We start from the raw sequence: 27,554 nt of genomic DNA, 5'->3' as shown, positions 1-27,554 counted from the left end.
GATCCAATCTAGTCCATAGGAACTTCTTTTCTAAGATGCAGTTTTCCGATATTGGCAACTATGGGTGTTGGTGTACCTTGACTACTCCACACAAGAGGAAATTTGTATTTCAGCAGCAGACTGAGTACTTCACTCAAATATGAGCTGCCTAGGATTTAGGATTGATCATTTACTAGGACTGCATTCCTTTCTCCCATATAATGAACTCAAGGGTTAGCCTTCTCAATGGAACCTCCAAGTAACTGTCATCACTGATTAACCAGACCCTGAAAACCTGCTCTCAATCCTCAATCATAACGTATTTGACTTCTGCAGAAGGAGAACAGCAGGGCCCCTGTCACCACACTGTTCTGAAGGCTGGAGAAATGGAATTTCTACACAGAATCGACTTGCAGTAATGGATATTGACCATCTGGTACACTGTGTTTGTTCAAATTCCTACTTGCAAGATCAATTGTCATTCACAATGTAGGTGTTCAAAGTCAATAGAAATTACAAGCTAACGACTGATGATACTTTGAAGTTAGTAATTGTCTCTTGGTGTATCTCGCTTATCTGGCCTCCAGAAGCAGAATGTCTCTGGCCCCACTGCTGTGCAAGGTCTGCACCGATCCACAATCTTGCCTGACTGCAACTCCCACAGTGGCAAACAGAAAGCTGGCATGATCTGGATGGACAATGAACAGGCTGGGAGAATTAACCGGGTTTAACATTAACTTTATTTCGATAATGCCATGTACGTAATTAATTAGAACGTCCAACAGCAGCACAGAGGATCCCCGGCACCCACCCGCGCTCATGGTGAAAATCAGTGTGTTTCCTCCTCCATATCTGAACTGTTGTGAGTTATCATTGTTCCCGTGTAACTAATGGGAAACTGCAGCAGCTTTGTGTGAGCTGTCAAACTAAATGATGCACAAACTCAGCTAAATCAACACTTAAAGCAAAAGGGCAAGTTGCCTGACAGCCCCTAGTCATTAACCCTAGGGTGGGGTGCGCCTCTCCCCCACCCTGTGAAGAATGGGCTCTACCCCGAGCAGAAAGAGTGGCCGGGTTTCTCAGGAACCAGCTGTCACATCATCGCACGGGAGTCTGTCTGAGTGAGGGTCCCTGTCTGAGATATGTGGCTGTCCTCCTCTCTGGATATTGTTGCTTGTGGGGTTCTGTCTCTGCAGGTGTCTCATTCTGTAGATGCTTTTGTCTGTGGTAGTGGGTCACAGTGTCTGTGGCTACCCGGTGGTGGCGTTTGTCTGAGTCAGTGGTGTCTGTCTGATCTGTGGGTGTATGAGTCAGCAGTGTCTGTCTGAGTCTGTGGTGTCTGTCTGAGTCTGTGGTGTCTGTCTGATCTGTGGGTGTCTGAGTCTGTGGTGTCTGTCTGAGTCTGTGGTGTCTGTCTGAGTCAGTGGTGTCTGTCTGAGTCAGTGGTGTCTGAGTCTGTGGTGTCTGTCTGAGTCAGTGGTGTTTGTCTGATCTGTGGGTGTATGAGTCAGTGGTGTCTGTCTGAGTCTGTGGTGTCTGTCTGAGTCAGTGGTGTCTGAGTCTGTGGTGTCTGTCTAAGTCAGTGGGTGTCTGTCTGAGTCTGTGGGGTCTGTCTAAGTCAGTGGGTGTCTGTCTGAGTCTGCAGGTCTAAGTCTGTGGATGTTTGATCTGTGGGTGTCTGAGTCTGTGTGTGTCTGAGTCTGTGTCTGTCCGAGTCTGTGTGTGTCTGAGTCTGTGTGTGTCTGAGTCTGTGGTGTCTGTCAGAGTCGGTGGGTGTCTGAGTCTGTGTCTGTCTGAGTCTGTGGATGTTTGATCTGCGGGTGTCTGAGTCTGTGGGTGTTTGTGTCTGTGACCATGGGTCACTGTCTGAGTCCAAGGGTCATTGAGTCTGTGGGTCATAGAGTCTGAGGTTCATTAAGTTTGTGGGTTATTGAGTCTGTCTGAGTCTGTGGGTGATTGCGTCTGTGGGTCATTGTATCTGTGGGTGATGGTGTCTGTGGGTCATTGTGTCTGTGGGTGATGGTGTCTGTGGGTGATTGTGTCTGTGGATCATTGTGTCTGTGGGTGATGGTGTCTGTGGGTGATTGTGTCTGTGGATCATTGTGTCTGTGGGTGATTGTGTCTGTGGGTGATGGTGTCTGTGGGTCATTGTGTCTGTGGGTGATTGTGTCTGTGGGTGATTGTGTCTGTGGATGATGGTGTCTGTGGGTCATTGTATCTGTGGGTGATGGTGTCTGTGGATCATTGTGTCTGTGGGTGATGGTGTCTGTGGGTGATTGTGTCTGTGGATCATTGTGTCTGTGGATGATGGTGTCTGTGGGTCATTGTGTCTGTGGGTGATTGTGTCTGTGGATGATTGTGTCTGTGGGTCATTGTATCTGTGGGTGATGGTGTCTGTGGGTCATTGTGTCTGTGGGTGATGGTGTCTGTGGGTGATTGTGTCTGTGGATCATTGTGTCTGTGGATGATGGTGTCTGTGGGTCATTGTGTCTGTGGGTGATTGTGTCTGTGGGTGATTGTGTCTGTGGGTGATGGTGTCTGTGGGTCATTGTGTCTGTGGGTGATGGTGTCTGTGGGTGATGGTGTCTGTGGGTCATTGTGTCTGTGGGTGATTGTGTCTGTGGGTGATGGTGTCTGTGGGTCATTGTGTCTGTGGGTGATTGTGTCTGTAGGTGATGGTGTCTGTGGGTGATGGTGTCTGTGGGTCATTGGGTCTCTGGCTATCTGTTTGAGACCGTGACTGTGAATCAGCTTCTGTTGGTGAGTATTTATCGGTGTCTGTCTGATTGCCTTTAATGCCCAACATCTGCTGGGTTTCTATTGTCCAGATGATCTGCTAGTACCTTTGAGGGAAGGCAGGAGGAAGAGAGAGGTAAAGAAATAGAGCAGGGGCTATAGGAGGAACAGGGGGCAATGGAAAATGGCGGGAGTATAGGGGCACTGGTGATCAGAGTGAGGTTTGAGGCAATGCTGTGGAGAAGAGGTACAGGAGGGACAGAGAAGAGGAACTGGGAGATGGACGAAACACCTGAGAGATGGGAAGGGAGTCAGTGATGAGAGAAAGCTAAAGGAGAGTGGAGTCTGTCAGAGAACCTGTGACATCAAGTTCCATTTCATGACTATGGACACAAGTACTGAACCAGCTGGGACGTGGCTTCAGCTGTAACCCAACCGATCCTTCCAACCAAACTCTTCGCGAACACGACCGAGGCTCCCTCCAACGACAGCGACAGATCACTCCACATCGAAGACAACCAGGGCAGACCGAGCCAGCTCTGAACCTGTCCACAACGAGGTCAGACAGGGACAGCTATGTCCAATCACACGACCAGGGCAGATGGAAGTGTCTGCCTGGGAATGGATCAGGACAGATAGAGCAGGCCACCCAGATCTCCCCTAACTGAGCTCCTGCCACTTGTATAGGGTCTGTCAGACGTGCTCAGCTCAGGTATACCAATTGTCTTTAATAAATAATATGCGCAAAATTATCAACAAATATTCCCGAAGTAATGCATTACAAAATAGACCAAGCTCTCAGCCTCTTGTGGGAGCTGCCATTTCAGAAACGCCGGTGTCATCGGCTGCTCCGAGCCCTCCACTTCCCTGACGTTGCCAGTTACTTTCCATCCAGAGTACACCACGCAGCTTAAAGTAGAGATAGAGACAGAAGAGATAACCATCAGCAAGGCACGTTTCAATCCAGCATAATACCCGGGACACAGCCCTTCCATTCTCAAACCTCTTTCTCCCTATTGCTCTCCACTTGCACGAACTGCACGCCCCTGCCCTGTACGAACTTCAGTCTAGTTCCTGTCCACCTCCCATTCCCTTTGGAACAACATCCAATAACGACAAACTTAACTGAATTCACTCTCTGTACCCACCCAGTCTAATCCCCACTCCCCCTCCCCCACCCAGATTAAACCACTCCCCCAATCCCCCACTCAGTCTGAACCCCTCTTCCCATCCCCCACCCTGTCTAATCCCCTCTCCTCATCCCCCACCCAGTCTGATTCCTTCCTCATCCCCCACCCAGTCTGATCCCTCTCCCCATCCCCCACCCAGTCTAATCCCACTCTCCCCATCCCCCACCCTGTCTAATCCCCTCTCCTCATCCCCCACCCAGTCTGATTCCCTCCTCATCCTCCACCCAGTCTAATCCCACCAATCCCACACCCAGTCTAATCCCCTTTCCCCATCCCCCACCCAGACTAATCCCCACTCCACATCCCTCACCCAATCTGATCCCCTCTCCCCATCCCCCACCCAGTCTAATCCCACTCTCCCCATCCCCCACCCAGTCTAATCCCCTCTCCCCATCACCCACCCAGTCTGATCCCACTCCCCATCCCCCACCCAGTCTGATCCCCTCTCCCCACCCCCCACCCAGTCTGATCCCACTCCCCATCCCCCACCCAGACTAATCCCCACTCCACATCCCCCACCCAGTCTGATCCCACTCCCCATCCCCCACCCAGTCTGATCCCCTCTCCCCATCTCCCACCCAGTCTGATCCCTCTCCCCATTCCCTGCACAGTCTAATCCCCTCTCCCCATCTCCCACCCAGTCTAATCCCCTCTCCCCATCCCCCACTCAGTCTAATCCCCTCTCCCCATCCCCCACTCAGTCTAAACCCCTCTCCCCATCCCCACCCAGTCTAATCCCCCTCTCCCCATCCCCCACCCAGTCTAATCCCCCTCTCCCCATCCCCCAGCCAGTCTAAACCCCTCTCCCCATCCCCCACCCAGTCTAATCCCCCTCTCCCCATCCCCCACCCAGTCTGATCCCTCTCCCCATCTCCCACCCAGTCTAATCCCCTCTCCCCATCCCCCACTCAGTCTAAACCCCTCTCCCCATCCCCCACCCAGTCTAATCCCCCTCTCCCCATCCCCCAGCCAGTCTAATCCCCCTCTCCCCATTCCCTGCACAGTCAATCCCTACAGTATTCCTGGTGAGGGATTCTGGACGGTTTTGTTTGTGAGGGATTCCCGGTGATGTTACATCCACCACAAGCAGATCCTGCACGCTGTGGTGTTTCTACCTGGAGTTGACAGTGATCGACTCTTACCTGGTATGAACAACGTAGAGACGGTCTCAGACTGAGTCAGTGCATCGACTTTGACATGTTGGAATGCTTTGGACCTTTCACTTTGAAGATGTCTGACGGAGAGAGACGGAGAGGGGTGATGAGCTGGAGTTTGAGAGACTGTCTGTGTGAACGTCACTTTCAGTGTGACAATACACAGGAGCAGTCAGTACAGTAATACTTAATGTTAGGTTTGGTCTGTGCAAGGTGAGTAGATCATGGGTTGATACTAATAGAGATTGGGGCACTGGGCACCAGTGGTGGAGATATAATTCAAACCTGCTGCAGATTCTGAAAATGCTGGAAACACTGAGGTCAGACAATATCTGTGGACAATGAGGCTGAGTCATCCTTCCAGACTGAAGACTTGCAGTCCGGAGGAACGAGCTCAGCCCAAAACATCGACTGTCCATGTCCTTACACAGATGCTAATTGCCCTGTTGTGTGTCACTTCAGATTCCAGCATCCCTAGGCTTGTGTATCTCCCTTCCTCAGGTGTAGGCAGAAGCAATTTGTTTAATTTGGCATCACATCCAATGTAGACATTTGGCTCTTTCTTTAAATGCTGCCAGTCAAGAACTCAGGGACAGGATTAAGCATCAAGTGGTCGAACGGTGGAGACGAACCAGCTGCCAGTGGCAAGAGGGTTTCAAGCTTGGTTGTTCCACTCCCTTTCACTATGACAAGGTGGAATCGTACAGGAGTGAGAGAAATGGCGGATTTCTGTGGCTGTGCGATTGATGGGGTGGGTGCACAATGGGCTGAGTACACTTGGGTTGAGAAGGGTCAGTTACATCCCAGTAAAACCAATAAGGTTCTGAAAACTGTGATGCTTAATTCTCTGTAGTGGTAGTTGCAATGTGAATTGAGAATGAGAGAAACAAGGAGGGGAAAGTTAAAGGAAAAAGGATAAAGAAGGAAACAAGACAGGCAAAGAGGGAGCCACATGAAAAGTCTGGCAACAAACATTAAATGTCAATCCAAAAGTTGTCCAGATGTATGAAACAGGTAAGGGGATGTAGGGGAAGGATTGCTACTGGAGTCTAGGAAGAAACTGCTGCTGGAAGCTAACAGAGGAAGAGGAGTCAAGATCCTCAGAAGGATGAACCTTGCTAAAGCAGACAGACTGGAATGGAAAGATGATGCTTCTACAGTGCAGCCTTGACCTTCTTGGTAGGAACAACATGGAACATTAGCAACAGTATGACAACATCAGCTATATCTCATGGGTTTGGAATTAACGTGTGTGGGAATTTTCTTTTTCAGAAGTTAGTGAACTTCTAGAAATCAATACCCTGAGGATTTTGGAGGCTGGATGATTAAGGGGATTTAAAGAGGACATAAATAAACTTCTGCACAATTGGAGAATTGAGAGCCATGAGAGACTGGCACAGAGTAGGAGCTGAGCTCCAGGAAAGATCAGACATGATCATAATAAATGGTGGGGCAGGGTTGAAGGGCCTTACTCCTTTTGTTATGGACAGGTACACCAATGCAAAATGCATCTCCATAACCTTGGAGACTTCATTGATGAAGTACCAGAGGGACAAATTGGGTAATGTAGTTGATGTGACAAAGGATGGACTTCCAGAAGGAAAGGTGTGGAGATTTTGGAGGGGGCATGGAAGAAGTGATTCCAGGAATGAGGCACTGCAGGGAGGCTGGAAAAGCTAGTGTCATTCTCTTTAGAGCAGGGGAGTTTGTGAGGGGACCTGACAGAGGCATTATAAACCACAGAGACTATATTTGAAGTAGAGAGACTGGTGGAGAGCACAAGAGGATGAGGACACAGCCTACGGGTACAGGCCACAGAACCACTGATGGTGGAAATGTGTTTGAGGAGTTCTGAATTACATGGCTGGGGGATGTGGGGGAAATTCCATTACAGTGACAGTTAGGCAGGTGAATTAGTAAGTGAATGGCTGTGGAGAGGGAAGCGAGTGGGACCAGCTGGACTGCTCCCACACAGAGCTGGAATGGAGTTACTGTGATGGAACCGCGCAGCAGAACTGTGATGTGAGGTAGGGATTCCCAGCGTAGGGGAGGATTCCCACCGTGTCACTTACTTCTTCCATTGTTCCTCGCTCTCCCAAAACTCATAGACGACATAGGTCAATTTGTCTGGTAACCTAACAGCTGTAACACTGTGGGAAGAAACAAGAAGGGAAAAATCATTCCAATCCATCCACAGCATGTCACCAAAAACTCAGATGAAGGGACTGGAATGGGAAGTAAATAAAAATGGGAATGACCAACGTCAGGAGAGATCATTCCAGTACTAATTAATTATAGCAATTAAACTCTGAGGATGGTCAGTGTTAAGGAATGGTCAATAGTGGGAGTGACAAGTGCAGGAATGATCTGTATCGGGAATGGTCAGTGTGGGAATGGTCTGTAATGGGAATGGTCAGTGGGGAATGATCTGTATCGGGAATGGTCAGTGTGGGAATGGTCTGTAATGGGAATGGTCAGTGTGGGAATGATCTGTAATGGGAATGGTCAGTGTGGGAATGATCTGTATCAGGAATGGTCAGTGTGGGAATGGTCTGTAATGGGAATGGTCAGTGTGGGAATGATCTGTATCAGGAATGGTCAGTGTGAGAATGGTCTGTAATGGGAATGGTCAGTGTGGGAATGGTCTGTAATGGGAATGGTCAGTGGGGAATGATCTGTATCAGGAATGGTCAGTGTGGGAATGGTCTGTAATGGGAATGGTCAGTGTGGGAATGGTCTGTAATGGGAATGGTCAGTGTGGGAATGATCTGTATCAGGAATGGTCAGTGTGGGAATGGTCTGTAATGGGAATGGTCAGTGGGGAATGATCTGTATCAGGAATGGTCAGTGTGGGAATGGTCTGTAATGGGAATGGTCAGTGTGGGAATGGTCTGTAATGGGAATGGTCAGTGTGGGAATGATCTGTATCAGGAATGGTCAGTGTGGGAATGGTCTGTAATGGGAATGGTCAGTGGGGAATGATCTGTGGGGAATGATCAGTGGTGAATGGTCTGTGGGGAATGGTCAATGGGGAATGGTCAATGGGGAATGGTCAGTGGTGAATGGTCAGTGAGGAATGAACATTGGTGAATGGTCTGTGGGGAATGGTCAGTGGTGAATGGTCTGTGGTGGGATAGTCAGTGAATGAATGATCAGTGGGGAATGATCAGCGGTGAATGGACAGTAGGGAATGGTCTGTGGGGAATAGTCTGTGGTGAACGGTCAGTGGGGAATGGCCAGTGGGGAATGGACTGTGGTGTATGGTCAGTGGGGAATGGTCTGTCGTGAATGGTCTGTGGTGAATGGTCTGTGGTGAATGGTCAGTGGTGAATGGTCAGTGGGGAATTGACAGTGGGGAATAGTCTGTGGTGAACGGTCAGTGGGGAATGGCCAGTGGGGAATGGTCAGTGGTGAATGGTCAGTGGGGAATGGTCTGTGGGGAATGGTCAGTGGGTAATGGTCTGTCGTGAATGGTCAGTGGGGAATGGTCAGTGGGGAATGGTCTGTCGTGAATGGTCAGTGGTGGGATACTCTGTGGGGAATGGTCAGTGGTGAATGGTCAGTGGGGAATGGTCAGTGGTGGGATACTCTGTGGGGAATGGTCAGTGGGTAATGGTCTGTCGTGAATGGTCAGTGGGGAATGGTCTGTCGTGAATGGTCAGTGGTGGGATACTCTGTGGGGAATGGTCAGTGGTGAATGGTCAGTGGGGAATGGTCAGTGGTGGGATACTCTGTGGGGAATGGTCAGTGGGGAATGGTCTGTGGGGAATGGTCAGTGGGGAATGGTCAGTGGTGAATGGTCAGTGGGGAATGGTCAGTGGGGAATTGACAGTGGGGAATGGTCTGTGGTGAATGGTCAGTGGGGAATGGTCAGTGGGTAATGGTCAGTGGGGAATGGTCTGTCATGAATGGTCAGTGGTGGGATACTCTGTGGGGATTGGTTAGTGGTGAATGGTCAGTGGGGAATTGACAGTGGGAATGGTCAGTGGTGAATGGTCAGTGGGGAATGGTCTGTGGAGAAGAGTCAGTGGGGAATGGTCTGTCGTGAATGGTCAGTGGTGGGATACTGTGGGGAATGGTCAGTGGGGAAAGGTCAGTGGTGAATGGTCAGTGGGGAATGGTCAGTGGTGAATGGACAGTAGGGAATGGTCTGTGGGGAATAGTCTGTGGTGAACGGTCAGTGGGGAATGGCCAGTGGGGAATGGACTGTGGTGTATGGTCAGTGGGGAATGGTCAGTGGTGAATGGTCAGTGGGGAATGGTCTGTGGGGAATGGTCAGTGGGTAATGGTCTGTCGTGAATGGTCAGTGGGGAATGGTCAGTGGGGAATGGTCTGTCGTGAATGGTCAGTGGTGGGATACTCTGTGGGGAATGGTCAGTGGTGAATGGTCAGTGGGGAATGGTCAGTGGTGGGATACTCTGTGGGGAATGGTCAGTGGGGAATGGTCTGTGGGGAATGGTCAGTGGGGAATGGTCAGTGGTGAATGGTCAGTGGGGAATGGTCAGTGGGGAATGGTCTGTGGGGAATGGTCAGCCGTGAATGGTCTGTGGTGAAGAGTCAGTGGGGAATGGTCTGTCGTGAATGGTCAGTGGTGGGATACTCTGTGGGGAATGGTCAGTGGGGAATGGTCTGTGGTGAATGGTCAGTGGTGGGATACTCTGTGGGGAATGGTCTGCCGTGAATGGTCTGTGGTGAAGAGTCAGTGGGGAATGGTCAGTGGGGAGATACTCTGTGGGGAATGGTCAGTAGTGGGATACTCTGTGGGGAATGGTCAGTGGTGGGATACTCCGTGGGGAATGGTCTGTGGAGAAGAGTCAGTGGGGAATGGTCTGTCGTGAATGGTCAGTGGTGAATGGTCAGTGGTGGGATACTCTGTGGGGATTGGTTAGTGGTGAATGGTCAGTGGGGAATTGACAGTGGGGAATGGTCTGTGGTGAATGGTTAGTGGGTAATGGTCAGTGTGGAATGGTCTGTCGTGAATGGTCAGTGGTGGGATACTGTGGGTAATGGTCAGTGGGGAATGGTCTGTGGAGAAGAGTCAGTGGGGAATGGTCAGTGGGTAATGGTCAGTGGTGGGATACTCTGTGGGGATTGGTTAGTGGTGAATGGTCAGTGGGGAATTGACAGTGGGGAATGGTCTGTGGTGAATGGTTAGTGGGTAATGGTCAGTGGGGAATGGTCAGTGGGTAATGGTCAGTGGGGAATGGTCTGTCGTGAATGGTCAGTGGTGGGATACTGTGGGTAATGGTCAGTGGTGAATGGTCAGTGGGTAATGGTCAGTGGTGGGATACTCTGTGGGGATTGGTTAGTGGTGAATGGTCAGTGGGGAATTGACAGTGGGGAATGGTCTGTGGTGAATGGTTAGTGGGTAATGGTCAGTGGGGAATGGTCAGTGGGTAATGGTCAGTGGGGAATGGTCTGTCGTGAATGGTCAGTGGTGGGATACTGTGGGTAATGGTCAGTGGGGAATGGTCAGTGGGGAATGGTCAGTGGTGAGTGGTCTGTGGGGACTGGTTTGTGGTGAAGAGTCAGTGGGTAATGGTCAGTGGTGAATGGTCTGTGGGGAATGGTCAGTGGTGAATGGTCTGTGGGGAATGGTCTGTGGTGAAGAGTCAGTGGGGAATGGTCTGTTGTGAATGGTCAGTGGTGGGATACTCTGTGGGGAATGGTCAGTGGGTAATGGTCAGTGGTGAATGGTCAGTGGTGGGATACTCTGTGGGGAATGGTCAGTGAGGAATGGTCTGTCGTGAATGGTCAGTGGGTAATGGTCAGTGGTGAATGGTCAGTAGTGGGATACTGTGGGGAATGGTCAGTGGTGAATGGTCAGTGGGTAATGGTCAGTGGGGAATGGTCTGTGGTGAAGAGTCAGTGGGGAATGGTCTGTTGTGAATGGTCAGTGGTGGGATACTCTGTGGGGAATGGTCAGTGGGTAATGGTCAGTGGTGAATGGTCAGTGGTGGGATACTCTGTGGGGAATGGTCAGTGAGGAATGGTCTGTCGTGAATGGTCAGTGGGGAATGGTCAGTGGGTAATGGTCAGTGGGGAATGGTCTGTGGTGAATGGTCAGTGGGTAATGGTCAGTGGGGAATGGTCAGTGGTGGGATACTCTGTGGGGAATGGTCTGCCGTGAATGGTCTGTGGTGAAGAGTCAGTGGGGAATGGTCAGTGGGGAGATACTCTGTGGGGAATGGTCAGTGGGGAATGGTCAGTAGTGGGATACTCTGTGGGGAATGGTCAGTGGTGGGATACTCCGTGGGGAATGGTCTGTGGAGAAGAGTCAGTGGGGAATGGTCTGTCGTGAATGGTCAGTGGTGAATGGTCAGTGGTGGGATACTCTGTGGGGATTGGTTAGTGGTGAATGGTCAGTGGGGAATTGACAGTGGGGAATGGTCTGTGGTGAATGGTTAGTGGGTAATGGTCAGTGGGGAATGGTCTGTCGTGAATGGTCAGTGGTGGGATACTGTGGGTAATGGTCAGTGGGGAATGGTCTGTGGAGAAGAGTCAGTGGGGAATGGTCAGTGGGTAATGGTCAGTGGTGGGATACTCTGTGGGGATTGGTTAGTGGTGAATGGTCAGTGGGGAATTGACAGTGGGGAATGGTCTGTGGTGAATGGTTAGTGGGTAATGGTCAGTGGGGAATGGTCAGTGGGTAATGGTCAGTGGGCAATGATCTGTCGTGAATGGTCAGTGGTGGGATACTGTGGGTAATGGTCAGTGGGGAATGGTCAGTGGTGAATGGTCAGTGGGGAATGGTCAGTGGGTAATGGTCAGTGGTGGGATACTCTGTGGGGATTGGTTAGTGGTGAATGGTCAGTGGGGAATTGACAGTGGGGAATGGTCTGTGGTGAATGGTTAGTGGGTAATGGTCAGTGGGGAATGGTCAGTGGGTAATGGTCAGTGGGGAATGGTCTGTCGTGAATGGTCAGTGGTGGGATACTCTGTGGGGAATGGTCAGTGGGTAATGGTCAGTGGGGAATGGTCAGTGGGTAATGTTCAGTGGGGAATGGTCTGTCGTGAATGGTCAGTGGTGGGATACTGTGGGTAATGGTCAGTGGGGAATGGTCAGTGGGGAATGGTCTGTCGTGTATGGTCAGTGGTGGGATACTCTGTGGGGATTGGTTAGTGGTGAATGGTCAGTGGAGAAGAATCAGTGGGGAATGGTCTGTGGTGAATGGTTAGTGGGTAATGGTCAGTGGGGAATGGTCAGTGGGTAATGGTCAGTGGGGAATGGTCTGTCGTGAATGGTCAGTGGTGGGATACTGTGGGTAATGGTCAGTGGGGAATGGTCAGTGGGGAATGGTCAGTGGTGAATGGTCTGTGGTGAAGAGTCAGTGGGTAATGGTCAGTGGTGAATGGTCTGTGGGGAATGGTCAGTGGTGAATGGTCTGTGGGGAATGGTCTGTGGTGAAGAGTCAGTGGTGAATAGTCTGTGGTGAAGAGTCAGTGGGGAATGGTCTGTTGTGAATGGTCAGTGGTGGGATACTCTGTGGGGATTGGTTAGTGGTGAATGGTCAGTGGGGAATGGTCAGTGGGTAATGGTCAGTGGTGGGATACTCTGTGGGGATTGGTTAGTGGTGAATGGTCAGTGGGGAATTGACAGTGGGGAATGGTCTGTGGTGAATGGTTAGTGGGTAATGGTCAGTGGGGAATGGTCAGTGGGTAATGGTCAGTGGGGAATGGTCTGTCGTGAATGGTCAGTGGTGGGATACTCTGTGGGGAATGGTCAGTGGTGAATGGTCAGTGGGTAATGGTCAGTGGGGAATGGTCAGTGGGTAATGTTCAGTGGGGAATGGTCTGTCGTGAATGGTCAGTGGTGGGATACTGTGGGTAATGGTCAGTGGGGAATGGTCTGTCGTTTATGGTCAGTGGTGGGATACTCTGTGGGGATTGGTTAGTGGTGAATGGTCAGTGGAGAAGTGTCAGTGGGGAATGGTCTGTGGTGAATGGTTAGTGGGTAATGGTCAGTGGGGAATGTTCAGTGGGTAATGGTCAGTGGGGAATGGTCTGTCGTGAATGGTCAGTGGTGGGATACTGTGGGTAATGGTCAGTGGGGAATGGTCAGTGGTGAATGGTCTGTGGGGAATGGTCTGTGGTGAAGAGTCAGTGGGTAATGGTCAGTGGTGAATGGTCTGTGGGGAATGGTCAGTGGTGAATGGTCTGTGGGGAATGGTCTGTGGTGAAGAGTCAGTGGTGAATGGTCTGTGGTGAAGAGTCAGTGGGGAATGGTCTGTTGTGAATGGTCAGTGGTGGGATACTCTGTGGGGAATGGTCAGTGGGTAATGGTCAGTGGTGAATGGTCAGTGGTGGGATACTCTGTGGGGAATGGTCAGTGAGGAATGGTCTGTCGTGAATGGTCAGTGAGGAATGGTCTGTCGTGAATGGTCAGTGGGTAATGGTCAGTGGTGAATGGTCAGTAGTGGGATACTGTGGGTAATGGTCAGTGGTGAATGGTCAGTGGGTAACGGTCAGTGGTGAATGGTCAGTGGGGAATGGTCAGTGGTGAATGGTCTGTGGTGAAGAGTCAGTGGGGAATGGTCTGTGGTGAATGGTCAGTGGGGAATGGTCAGTGGTGGGATACTCTGTGGGGATTGGTTAGTGGTGAATGGTCAGTGGGGAATTGACAGTGGGAATGGTCAGTGGTGAATGGTCTGTTGGGAATGGATGTGGTGAATGGTCTCTGGTGGGATAGTAAGCATTTTCCCTGTTGCACTTTCCTTTTTTTTGATATCTCACCCAACCAGGAAAAGCTAATCTGCTCTCTTTACACTGGCCTGTAATTTCTCCATTGATACCTAGGTATTGTTGTCTAATACCCTAGCCCAGCCATAGGCCTTGAGCAGTGTGTGATGGCCCAGTGTGAGTGGACTCACTGGAAGCAGTCTCTCTCGGCTGACACATCCTTCAGATACTGCTTGAGAGAGCTGCCGAACTCTGCCAGGTGCTTGTGCCCAACGGTCATATGCTGACGTACCAGGAAGAGATGCTGCAGAGAGAGAGGGGGGAGATATAGAAGCAACATCAACAGACTGAGCAGATGGTTAAAGTGCTGAAAGTGAGGCCATCGGTTATTCCATTGCACCACCGACACTGTTACAGCTGTTTGTACATCTATAGTAGGCACTCAGTGAGACTCCTTGGACAACACCTTCCAAATGCACCACCTCTTACATCGATTGATTGATTGATTGATTTATCTATTAATTTATTTATACATTCATTTATCTATCTTCTTATTTATTTATTGAATTATTTATTTATTTGTTTGTTTGTTTATTTATTTGCACAGCACAAAATAGGCCCTTCAGCCCTTTGATCTGTGCTGTCCTATAGGCCCTGACAAACTTGTTTTAAAGCTAATCTAATCATGAGACAATTTACAATGACCAATTAACCTATCTAGTACAGCTTTGGACACGGAGAAATCCACAGGGAGGACGTACAGAGGTGACAGGCTAATCTCCTGAGCTGTAGTAGAGTTGAGCTAATTGTTGTGCTGCTGTGACACCTCCACTAACTGGAAGGACAGGGGCAGCAAAGCCATGGGGAACATCTCCAGCTGGAAGTTGCCCTCCAAGTCACACACCATCCTGACTTGATATTGGAGTGCTGTTCTGTCACCATCTGAGTCAAAATCATGGAAAGCACTTTGACAATAGTGCCACACCAATAGGACCCTCTCCAATGCAATGACCCATGCATCATTTAAGGTGTTGATTCCTTCCATTCCATTCATCTTCACTGTGTATTGCTTCAAGAATGTTTGTAGTCACTGGTTCCTGCCTCTTTGGCCATTATCTGTTCTCATATCTATCTCCTCCCAGAGCAGGAGATAGACCATCAGTTTCAACTTGATCATGGATAAAGATAGATCTGGTCCTCGGGTTGAGGTTCTAAACTGGAAAAAGGCCAAATTTGAAGAAATGAGAAAGGATCTAAAAAGCGTAGATTGGGACTGGTTCTGTCAGGATTAAAGGCAAAGTGAATAAAAATAAGGAACTTTGGTTCTCTAGGGATATTGGAACTCTGATAAAGTAGAAGAGAGAGAGATGTATGACATGTATAGGAAACAGGGAGCAAATAAGGTGCTTGAGGAGTATAAAAACTGCAAAAAAATACTTAAGAAAGAAATCAGGAGGGCTAAAAGAAGACATGAGGTAGCTTTGACAGTCACGGTGAAGGTTAATCCACAGAGCTTCTACAGGTATATTAAGAGCAAAAGGATAGCAAGGGATAAAATTGGTCTTCTTAAAGATCAGAGTGGTCGGCTATGTATGGAACTAAAAGAAATGGGAGAGATCTTAAATTAGTTTTTTGCGTCTGTATTTACTAAGGAAACTGGCATGGAGTCAATGGAGAAAAGGCAAACAAGTAGTAAGGACATGGAACCTATACAGATTGAAGAGGAGGAGGTGCTTGCTACCTTGAGGCAAATCAGAGTAGATAAATCCCCAGGACCTGACAGGGTATTCCCTCAGACCTTGAGGGAGACTAGTGTTGAAACTGCAGGGGACCTGGCAGATATATTTAAAATGTTGGTGTCTACAGGTGAGGTGCCGGAGGATTGCAGGATAGCTCACGTTGTTCTGTTGTTTAAAAAAGGCTCTAAAAGTAATCTGGGAAATTATAGGCCGGTAAGTTTGACATCGGTAGTAGGTAAATTATTGGAAGGAGTACTAAGAGATAGGATCTACAAGTATTTAGATAGATAGCGACTTATTAGGGAGAGTCAACACGGTCATGTTTAACAAATCTATTAAGAGTTTTTCGAGGAGGTTACCAGGAAAGTGGATGAAGGGAAGGCAGTGGATGTTGTATACATGGACTTCAGTAAGGCCTTTGACAAGGTCCTGCATGGGAGGTTAGTTAGGAAGATTTAGTCGCTGGGTATACATGGTGAGGTAGTAAATTGGATCAGCCATTGGCTCAATGGAAGAAGCCAGAGAGTGGTAGTGGAGGATTGCTTCTCTGAGTGGAGGCCTGTGACTAGTGATGTGCCACAGGGATCAGTGCTGGGTCCATTGTTATTTGTCATCTATATCAAAGATCTGGATGATAATATGGTAAATTGGATCAGCAAATTTGCTGATGATACAAAGATTGGAGGTGTAGTGGACAGTCAGGAAGGTTTTCAAAGCTTGCAGAGGGATTTGGACCAGCTGGAAAAATGGACTGAAAAATGGCAGATGGAGTTTAAAACAGACAAGTGTGAGGTATTGCACTTTGGAAGGAAAAACCAAGGTAGAACGTACAAGGTAAATGGTAGGGCACTGAGGAGTGCAGTAGAACAGAGGGATCTAGGAATACAGATACAAAATTCCCTAACAGTGGCGTCACAGGTAGATAGGGTAGTAAAGAGAGCTATTGGTACATTGGCCTTTATAAATCGTAGTATTGAGTTTAAGAGTTGGAATGTTATGGTGAGGTTGTACAAGGCATTGGTGAGGCTGAATTTGGAGTATTGTGTGCAGTTTTGGTCACCGAATTACAGGAAGGATATTAATAAGGTTGAAAGAATGCAGAGAAGGTTTACAAGGATGTTGCCGGGACTTGAGAAACTGAGTTACAGAGAAAGGTTGAATAGGTTAGGACTCCCTGAAGCATAGCAGAATGAGGGGAGACTTGATAGAGGTATATAAAATTATGATGGGTACAGATAGAGTGAATGCAAGCAGGCTTTTTCCACTGAGGCTAGGGGAAAAAAAAACCAGAGGACATGGGTTAAGGGTGAAGGGGGAAAGTTTAAAGGGAACATGGGGAGGGAGGGGCTTCTTCACACAGAGGGAAGTGGGAGTGTGGAATGAGCTGCCAGATTAAGTGGTAAATGCAGGTTCACTTTTAACATTTAAGAAAAACTTGGACAGGTACATGGATGAGATGTGTATGGAGGGATATGGTCCAGGTGCAGGTCAGCGGGACTAGGCAGAAAAATGGTTTGGCACAGCCAAGAAGGGCCGAAGGGCCTGTTTCTGTAATGTCCTATGGTTCTATCTTGATGACCAGACCCTGTAACAGCTTCTTTGCCATGGCTATCAGATTCCTGATCTAATCTCCCCTTTCACATCCCCATCCCAACTCCCGGGTTTGCAGACTCTCAGCTTTACCCCTTTCAGCTATTCCATTATTGCCTGTAGCATTTTTTGCCAACTTCAGAATGCACTAAATCAGCCCAATCAGCCCAAGATCTTAAGGCACAAACTAACGAAGATGGGAGTAGACTCTCACATGGTGGATTGGATAGTGGACTACTTGACAGATAGACCTCAGTATGTGCGGTTGGGAGACTGTAGGTCTGACACGGTGGTAAGCAGCACAGGGGCGCCGCAGGGAACCGTACTCTCTCCGGTCCTGTTCACCCTGTATACATCAGACTTCCAATATAACTTGGAGTCCTGCCATGTGCAAAAGTTCGCTGATGACACGGCCATAGTGGGGTGTGTCAGGAATGGACAGGAGGAGGAGTATAGGAAACTGATACAGGACTTTGTGATATGGTGCAACTCAAACTACCTGCGTCTCAATATCACCAAGACCAAGGAGATGGTGGTGGACTTTAGGAGATCTAGGCCTCATATGGAGCCAGTGATCATTAATGGAGAATGTGTGGAGCAGGTTAAGACCTACAAGTATCTGGGAGTACAGTTAGACGAGAAGCTAGACTGGACTGCCAACACAGATGCCTTGTGCAGGAAGGCACAGAGTCGACTGTACTTCCTAAGAAGGTTGGCGTCATTCAATGTCTGTAGTGAGATGCTGAAGATGTTCTATAGGTCAGTTGTGGAGAACGCCCTCTTCTTTGTGGTGGCGTGTTGGGGAGGAAGCATTAAGAAGAGGGACGCCTCACGTCTTAATAAGCTGGTAAGGAAGGCGGGCTCTGTCGTGGGCAAAGTACTGGAGAGTTTAACATCGGTAGCTGAGCGAAGGGCGTTGAGTAGGCTACGGTCAATTATGGATAACTCTGAACATCCTCTACATAGCACCATCCAGAGACAGAGAAGCAGTTTCAGCGACAGGTTACTATCGATGCAATGCTCCTCAGACAGGATGAAGAGGTCAATACTCCCCAATGCCATTAGGCTTTACAATTCTACCGCCAGGACTTAAGAACTTTTTAAAAGCTATTATTAATGCTTTTTGAGATAGTGATTTAGATGCATATCATATTTTTTTACTGAGTTAAGTATTGTATGTAATTAGTTTTGCTACAACAAGTGTATGGGACATTGGAAAAAAGTTGAATTTCCCCATGGGGATGAATAAAGTATCTATCTATCTATCTATCTATCTAAACCTCTTCACAATTTTCTTCATTGGGGCCTTCATTGTGTTTATTGTTGTATTTATTTTGATCATGTCCTCTGTTTATTCTGTGAGCTTCAATGGAACGAGTGATTTCTTTACACTAGGACATGTAGGACAATAAGCACATTTAAATCAGAATCTAACCTAAAGGTGCTTTCCAACCCAGAGCATATAAAATCCTGGAATTCACTTTGGCGACTTCAGTACGCGAACAAGACACTCTCCAATGCATCATTTAAGGTGCATGTTCTGATAATGCACCATTTAACACATCACCCATGGTGTCATCCAAAACATTGTCTAGTACACAATACATTCCATTACTCTGATCTCTGCACACCCGCTTTGGGGCTGTGTGAACAATCACAGGAAACATGTAGATGTACTGGCCACCAGCAGTGGTATAAGGCAGCTTGGAATCAACGGTTTGGAGTCATTGTATGAGTCAGATCTTACACACACCTCCTCATCACTGTGAGTGAGCGGGTCACATAGTAGCATTTTGTATTTACCATGGTAACAGTCAGACCAGGAGTCAGACCTCTGGCTGTTCCCATCCAGTCCGTGCTGACCCACTCTTCTGCCAAAGGCCAGTTACCTGCAACCAAATCATATCCCTACAAGCCACTCCGATCCCAGTACCTATCCAAAAGTGGAATTTGACATTTCTGGTCCACCCCATTCAGGGAGACAGAGTGGATCTGGGATTGACCATCCAGATGCTGGGATCCACCCGGACTCCCACAGCGCTCTGAGAGCCAGGCAGTGCTCTTCCCCAGGCTGATGAACTGCAATATGTCCTTTGGGAGAGATGGTCCACTCACCGAGCAGGTCACGTTCTCGTTGTCCATCACCTTCTGCTGCAGGTCGAGCCAGACTGTCTGAAAACAGAGATGAGGACATGAGCAAGGACTATTCCATGCCACTTCCAGCAGGGGGCAGTCTTTATACACCCCTCTACCTTACTCAGGGGTAACAGAGGGCAGTAAGGGGGACAAGGAAGCTGCAACACTCCTTAAACAATCACCACCCCTTCCAGGGGTAATACAAGTCAGTGAAGGGACAGAATGACCTGGGACCTTCTCTACCCCTCCATCCTGTCCATTGGGCAGGACGACAAGGACCTTCCCATACTTCTTCTACCCCTTCCAAGTGCAACACTGGGCAGTAAGTGTGAGGCAAGGTGTTTGGGCCCCCAAGAGGACCACAACCTTGTCATAGGGTTTGGAGCTTGCGTGCCTCAATGATCTGGAGAGCTGTGCCGGCTGGACTCAGGGCTTTGTGCCTTGGCCATTCATGCCGAGCAGGTCGAAGGGTAGAGGTCAGACTAAAAGTGGTCCACCAATCCTCCAGGTTAAGGGGTTCAACTCAGGACTAACACCCTGACAGGTCAAGCAAAACTGTTACAGAAATCCTTCTGCACCTTTGTGCGATGGTATTCCTGAGTCTCCACCCAGGACTCGCAAGACTGACAGCAAACTAAGAGGAAGCTACTGACAGGATAAAGGAAGCTGTGATTGCTGCCAGAGATGGAGGACCCTCATCACTGCCCAGAAACCGGCAGCATAACAGGCAAAAGAAGGTGAACGGGACATTTCCTAAACCAACACCTCATTCTTCTCCGTCCAAATCTTTGACCACTGTACAGCTGCTTCGATGCCATCATCCCAGATACAAATTTAGTGTGATAACTTATCAAGCATCTTGTGGTTGTTAGTGTTCAGATCTGCTTCAGTACACCTCCTGGAAATTTCCTTAAACATCTCCTTATTGGGAAAGTTTGAATAGGTGGGGACTTTATTCCCTACAGCATAAGAGAATGAAGGGTGATTTGATAGAGGTGTACAAAATTATGAAGGGTAAAGATAGGGTAAATCCAGCAGATTTTTTCCACTAAGGTTGGGTGAGACTAGAACTAGAGGTTAAGGATAAAAAGTGAAATATTTAAGGGGAACATGAGGGGCAACTTCTTCACTCAGATAGTGGTGCAAGTGTGGACCAGGCTGCCAGTGGAAGTGGTGGACATGTGTTTGATTGTAGCATTTAAGAGAAATTTCGGTAAGTGTATGGATGGGAGGGGTATTTTGGGCTATGTGGGTAATAGGACAAGACATTTTAGTACAGAAAATGGGCCAAAGGGCCTGTATCCACATTGTACTACTCAAAGACCCTACCTGATTCAGGTTAGTCACATCACTGCGGGTCCATTGGGGGGTCTGCGTATTTACCCAGCAACAACTCTTCCCTCTCTGCACAGGTTTAACGTCGGCACTGTCCCGGACTAGGAATGCTTGGGGACAGCTGCGTTCCTTTGGGCCAGCATGGTTGAGCTCCTTTGCCATGGTCCCAAGGCAGGGAGGGGCCGGGAGCAGAGTCACACACAAACCTGTAGGGCAGGGTTTCTCAATGGGGTTCCGCGATTTAAAATACAAACGGAGCTTGTGAACTATGCGGGACCCACGGTGGTGGGCAGTGACCAAGCAGACCCCTTAGCAATCTCACTAAAGGTCTCTCAGACCAGTCTGAAGGGTGTGCAACAGGACGCTGTTTAATTGGTTGAGCACACGCTCAGTTTTTGATGTGAGACGGGCGAAACTGTAGATAAATGGTGAACGCTCTAATGGACGGAATGGAAGACCGTAGGCTGATGGTGAGCGCTGTAATGGACGGAGGAGAGGACGGTAGGCTGATGGTGAGCGCTGTAATGGACGGAGGAGAGGACGGTAGGCTGATGGTGAGCGCTGTAATGGACAGAGGAGAGGACAGTAGGCTGATGGTGAGCGGTGTATTGCACGGAGGAGAGGATGGTAGGCTGATGGTGAGCGCTGTAATGGACGGAGGAGAGGACGGTAGGCTGATGGTGAGCGCTGTAATGGACGGAGGAGAGGACGGTAGGCTGATGGTGAGCGCTGTAATGGACGGAGGAGAGGACGGTAGGCTGATGGTGAGCGCTGTAATGGACGGAGGAGAGGACGGTAGGCTGATGGTGAGCGCTGTAATGGACGGAGGAGAGGACGGTAGGCTGATGGTGAGCGCTGTAATGGACGGAGGAGAGGACGGTAGGCTGATGGTGAGCGCTGTAATGGACGGAGGAGAGGACAGTAGGCTGATGGTGAGTGGTGTATTGCACGGAGGAGAGGATGGTAGGCTGACGGTGAGCGCTGTAATGGACGGAGGAGAGGACGGTAGGCTGATGGTGAGCGCTGTAATGGACGGAGGAGAGGACAGTAGGCTGATGGTGAGTGGTGTATTGCACGGAGGAGAGGATGGTAGGCTGACGGTGAGCGCTGTAATGGACGGAGGAGAGGATGGTAGGCTGATGGTAAGCGGTGTATTGCACGGAGGAGAGGACGGTAGGCTGATGGCGAGCGGTGTATTGCACGGAGGAGAGGATGGTAGGCTGATGGTGAGCGGTGTAATGGACGGAGGAGAGGGCGGTAGGCTGATGGTGAGCGGTGTATTGCACGGAGGAGAGGACGGTAGGCTGACGGTGAGCAGTGTATTGCATGGTGGAGAGGACGGTAAGCTGATGGTGAGCAGTGTATTGCACGGAGGAGAGGACGGTAGGCTGATGGTGAGCGCTGTAATGGACGGAGGAGAGGATGGTAGGCTGACGGTGAGCAGTGTATTGCACGGAGGAGAGGACGGTAGGCTGACGGTGAGCGGTGTAATGGACGGAGGAGAGGATGGTAGGCTGACGGTGAGCGGTGTATTGCACGGAGGAGAGGACGGTAGGCTGATGGTGAGCGGTGTAATGGACGGAGGAGAGGACGGTAGGCTGACGGTGAGCGGTGTAATGGACGGAGGAGAGGACGGTAGGCTGACAGTGAGCGCTGTAATGGACGGAGGATAGGACGGTAGGCTGATGGTGAGCGGTGTAATGGACGGAGGAGAGGACGGTAGGCTGATGGTGAGCGGTGTATTGCACGGAGGGGAGGATGGTAGGCTGATGGTGAGCGGTGTAATGGACGGAGGAGAAGATGGCAGGCTGACGGTGAGCGGTGTAATGGACGGTGGAGAGGACGGTAGGCTGATGGTGAGCGGTGTATTGCACGGAGGAGAAGATGGCAGGCTGACGGTGAGCGGTGTAATGGACGGTGGAGAGTACGGTAGGCTGATGGTGAGCGCTGTAATGGACGGAGGAGAGGACGGTAGGCTGATGGTGAGCGGTGTATTGCACGGAGGGGAGGATGGTAGGCTGATGGTGAGCGGTGTATTGCACGGAGGAGAGGACGGTAGGCTGATGGTGAGCGCTGTAATGGACGGAGGAGAGGACGGTAGGCTGACGGTGAGCAGTGTATTGCACGGAGGAGAGGACGGTAGGCTGACGGTGAGCGGTGTAATGGACGGAGGAGAGGATGGTAGGCTGACGGTGAGCGGTGTATTGCACGGAGGAGAGGACGGTAGGCTGATGGTGAGCGGTGTAATGGACGGAGGAGAGGACGGTAGGCTGACGGTGAGCGGTGTAATGGACGGAGGAGAGGACGGTAGGCTGACAGTGAGCGCTGTAATGGACGGAGGATAGGACGGTAGGCTGATGGTGAGCGGTGTAATGGACGGAGGAGAGGACGGTAGGCTGATGGTGAGCGGTGTATTGCACGGAGGGGAGGATGGTAGGCTGATGGTGAGCGGTGTAATGGACGGAGGAGAAGATGGCAGGCTGACGGTGAGCGGTGTAATGGACGGTGGAGAGGACGGTAGGCTGATGGTGAGCGGTGTATTGCACGGAGGAGAAGATGGCAGGCTGACGGTGAGCGGTGTAATGGACGGTGGAGAGGACGGTAGGCTGATGGTGAGCGCTGTAATGGACGGAGGAGAGGACGGTAGGCTGATGGTGAGCGGTGTATTGCACGGAGGGGAGGATGGTAGGCTGATGGTGAGCGGTGTATTGCACGGAGGAGAGGACGGTAGGCTGATGGTGAGCGGTGTAATGGACGGAGGAGAGGACGGTAGGCTGATGGTGAGCGCTGTAATGGACGGAGGAGAGGATGGTAGGCTGATGGTGAGCGGTGTATTGGACGGAGGAGAAGATGGCAGGCTGACGGTGAGCGCTGTAATGGACGGAGGAGAGGATGGTAGGCTGATGGTGAGCGCTGTAATGGACGGAGGAGAGGACGGTAGGCTGATGGTGAGCGCTGTAATGGACGGAGGAGAGGACGGTAGGCTGACGGTGAGCGCTGTAATGGACGGAGGAGAGGACGGTAGGCTGATGGTGAGCGGTGTATTGCACAGAGGAGAGGATGGTAGGCTGATGGTGAGCGGTGTATTGCACGGAGGAGAGGATGGTAGGCTGATGGTGAGCGGTGTATTGCACGGAGGAGAGGACGGTAGGCTGATGGTGAGCGCTGTAATGGACGGAGGAGAGGACGGTAGGCTGATGGTGAGCGCTGTAATGGACGGAATGGAGGACGGTAGGCTGATGGTGAGCGGTGTATTGCACGGAGGAGAGGATGGTAGGCTGACAGTGAGCGCTGTAATGGACGGAGGAGAGGACGGTAGGCTTACGGTGAGCGGTGTAATGGATGGAGGAGAGGATGGTAGGCTGACGGTGAGCAGTGTATTGCACGGTGGAGAGGATGGTAGGCTGATGGTGAGCGGTGTATTGCACGGAGGAGAGGATGGTAGGCTGATGGTGAGCACTGTAATGGACGGAGGAGAGGACGGTAGGCTGATGGTGAGTGGTGTATTGCACGGAGGAGAGGACGGTAGGCTGATGGTGAGCGGTGTATTGCACGGAGGAGAGGACGGTAGGCTGACGGTGAGCGGTGTATTGCACGGCGGAGAGGACGGTAGGCTTACGGTGAGCGGTGTAATGGACGGAGGAGAGGACGGTAGGCTGATGGTGAGCGGTGTATTGCACGGAGGAGAGGACGGTAGGCTGATGGTGAGCGCTGTATTGCACGGAGGGGAGGATGGTAGGCTGACGGTGAGCAGTGTATTGCATGGAAGGGAGGATGGTAGGCTGACGGTGAGCAGTGTATTGCACGGAGGGGAGGATGGTAGGCTGACGGTGATCGGTGTATTGCACGGAGGGGAGGACGGTAGGCTGATGGTGAGCGGTGTAATGGACGGAGGAGAGGACGGTAGGCTGATGGTGAGCGCTGTAATGGACGGAGGAGAGGATGGTAGGCTGATGGTGAGCGCTGTAATGGACAGAGGAGAGGACGGTAGGCTGATGGTGAGCGCTGTAATGGACGGAGGAGAGGACGGTAGGCTGACGGTGAGCGCTGTAATGGACGGAGGAGAGGACGGTAGGCTGATGGTGAGCGGTGTATTGCACAGAGGAGAGGATGGTAGGCTGATGGTGAGCGGTGTATTGCACGGAGGAGAGGATGGTAGGCTGATGTTGAGCGGTGTATTGCACGGAGGAGAGGACGGTAGGCTGATGGTGAGCGGTGTATTGCACAGAGGAGAGGATGGTAGGCTGACAGTGAGCGCTGTAATGGACGGAGGAGAGGACGGTAGGCTTACGGTGAGCGGTGTAATGGATGGAGGAGAGGGCGGTAGGCTGACGGTGAGCGGTGTAATGGACGGAGGAGAGGATGGTAGGCTGACGGTGAGCAGTGTATTGCACGGTGGAGAGGATGGTAGGCTGATGGTGAGCGGTGTATTGCACGGAGGAGAGGATGGTAGGCTGATGGTGAGCACTGTAATGGACGGAGGAGAGGACGGTAGGCTGATGGTGAGTGGTGTATTGCACGGAGGAGAGGACGGTAGGCTGATGGTGAGCGGTGTATTGCACGGAGGAGAGGACGGTAGGCTGACGGTGAGCGGTGTATTGCACGGCGGAGAGGACGGTAGGCTTACGGTGAGCGGTGTAATGGACGGAGGAGAGGACGGTAGGCTGATGGTGAGCGGTGTATTGCACGGAGGAGAGGACGGTAGGCTGATGGTGAGCGCTGTATTGCACGGAGGGGAGGATGGTAGGCTGACGGTGAGCAGTGTATTGCATGGAGGGGAGGATGGTAGGCTGACGGTGAGCAGTGTATTGCACGGAGGGGAGGATGGTAGGCTGACGGTGATCGGTGTATTGCACGGAGGGGAGGATGGTAGGCTGACGGTGAGCGGTGTAATGGACGGAATGGAGGACGGTAGGCTGATGAGGGGAGTGAAATGTGTTTTCCAAGCATTGAATGGACTGGTCCAACTTGGGCTATGACGTCAGCCTCTCCCTCCTGAATTACCTCCCTCATTCCCTTACATGCTGCTGACTGACTTACAGGAGCAAACAAAGTCTACCAGTGGAATAGAACATTGGAAGAAAGTTTTCATTTCAAGGAATTTCTGTGCTCCATTCAGCTGCTGGTCTGCTGCTTTGCTATTGTTGTAACGGTGCAAAAGCTGAATTGCGTCAGTTCGAAGTGAGTTGCATTGGGAAGTTTTTGCAGCTTTCTCCTTCAATTATTTAATATGGCATTCTTTGCTATATTTTATTAATCTCTGGGTTTTACAGACATGTCTGATGGTTCAGTCTTCTGAGTCATTTCGCTGCACTAGTGCAGCAACAGACATAACAATGAAAGGTGCATATCATGGACTGGCGATCCAAGTTTCCCTATCCCATTGTGCCTGGTCTGTGGTTAACAACCTACAAATGCAGCAATGGCCCCAGCAAAACAGAAAAGCCACTTAACTCCAAATCACAGCCATGTCACATGTAAAAATGCTGGTTATTTTAAATGGCTATTGGAATCCAAAACAGAGTAAATGAAGTCACAGTCATTAAAAAGGCTCAGGAAGCAAGTTATTTAGTAGCAGAACTTATTACCCAGAAAAGGAAAAGTCACACGGTTGGTGATAACTTAATAATGCACACATGTAAAATTATACTGAGTGAAATGTTAGGATGATGTGGAGTATGAGAAACTGAAATGGTTTCACTCTCAAATAATAGGGAAAGTCGATGTCTTGATAACATGTCACATGATGCTGAAGAAGTTTTGCGTGATAACAGCTTCCCTATCCAGGTTAATGAGTCAAAGGATTTCACCAATAAATGTTAAGTTGCAGCATTTGTAAGATTTGTAAATAATGTGAAATTCAAGAAAACTCTATTGTAAAGAGCAAACATGAGGAAATCTGCAGGCCAGGCAGCATCGATAGGGAGAAGCACTGTGTTCTACCAGCATTTTGTGTGCGTTGTAAAGAGCTGTCCAAAACAACCAAAGCCCAAAATCCATTTAACGTTTTCTCTTCGTCTCTGGAAACAAAACGTCTGTCTGGGATGAACTGTGTTGCTTTGGCTTACAGTTTTTAGTAATTTTACTATTCAGCATTGTCAATAAATTTTCATGCTGTAAATAGCATTAATTCAAATCAATTTACAACTTTTACTTCAATTAAATCTACCGAGTCTACCATTGGAAAAATTAAATCCCAATTCGCTTCAGCCAATTACTTAACAGAAATTTATTATGTCTGCCTTATGAGTTTTAAAAATTATGAAAGAGAAAGAAAGATTAATTTCAATAAAGGTAAGCTGATTTTAATTGCCTGTTTCTTTTTCCAAGAAAGGCTAGCTAAAAATTCATTCTCTACTCAAAAGAGCATTGACAATTATTTTTCGATTATTATATCTACAATTTACTGATCACGCTAACGTACCGTGAGCTGTAGGTTTAATAATTTTTACACAGGGGTTACCTGAGACCTGAAAATCATTTCAAGGGTTCCTCCAGGGTAAAAAAGTTGAGAAAGGCTGCTGTAGGGTAATGTATTTGGCAAAACCGGAGAGAACACCGACATTGGGTTGGGGTTTAAGAGACTAGTCTGACGTGATGAGATAATTGCATAAACAAATGTTATTGTGTTTCATGCTCAGTTTGTTGGTGTTCAAAAAATGAGTTGCTACGATTTTTTTAAAACATAGAACGCCTCCGCCATTTTATCTGCGAAAACCTAGATTGGCGGCCTGATGTTCTACGACTATTCAAGTGTTATTGAACACGTTGGCCAACACAGTCACTTTGAAACTGCCAGAGTTTTGGGACACAAATGCTGTTGCTTGGTTTGAACAAGCTGAGGCCCAGCTTCTGCTGTGAGAAACCTCTGCTAACAACACCAAATCTTTCTATGTGGTAACATAATTCAGTAACTGCAGAGAGTGAGAGTGGCGAGTCCGCTTGAACACCTGCCTGAACATGATGACACTGATGGCCAAAAACTCACCTTTCACAGACGTTTGGATGATCAGAGT

The 27,554-nt window shown here is 49.6% G+C and overlaps 1 protein-coding gene across 2 annotated transcripts in view; it reads right to left on the bottom strand.

The window, feature by feature from the left end:
* Positions 1-1,840: 1,840 nt before the first annotated feature.
* Positions 1,841-27,554, bottom strand: part of necab2 (N-terminal EF-hand calcium binding protein 2) — a 153,588-nt gene continuing 127,874 nt past the window's right edge. For both annotated transcript variants that reach the window (XM_073069570.1, XM_073069572.1), the window contains exons 9-13: positions 19,183-19,239; positions 13,930-14,042; positions 7,132-7,209; positions 5,048-5,139; positions 1,841-3,624 (exon numbers count right to left, since the gene is read on the bottom strand). In XM_073069570.1, the coding sequence (XP_072925671.1) occupies positions 3,596-3,624; positions 5,048-5,139; positions 7,132-7,209; positions 13,930-14,042; positions 19,183-19,239 (369 nt within the window). In that variant the 3' untranslated portion in view covers positions 1,841-3,595. The remainder of the gene's footprint in view (positions 3,625-5,047; positions 5,140-7,131; positions 7,210-13,929; positions 14,043-19,182; positions 19,240-27,554) is intronic.

The sequence above is a fragment of the Hemitrygon akajei genome, chromosome 17 (genome assembly GCF_048418815.1).
Source record: "Hemitrygon akajei chromosome 17, sHemAka1.3, whole genome shotgun sequence".
NCBI lineage: Eukaryota > Metazoa > Chordata > Chondrichthyes > Myliobatiformes > Dasyatidae > Hemitrygon > Hemitrygon akajei.
Note: the sequence above shows the minus strand (reverse complement) of the source record. Positions and strands in the feature narration are given on the sequence as shown.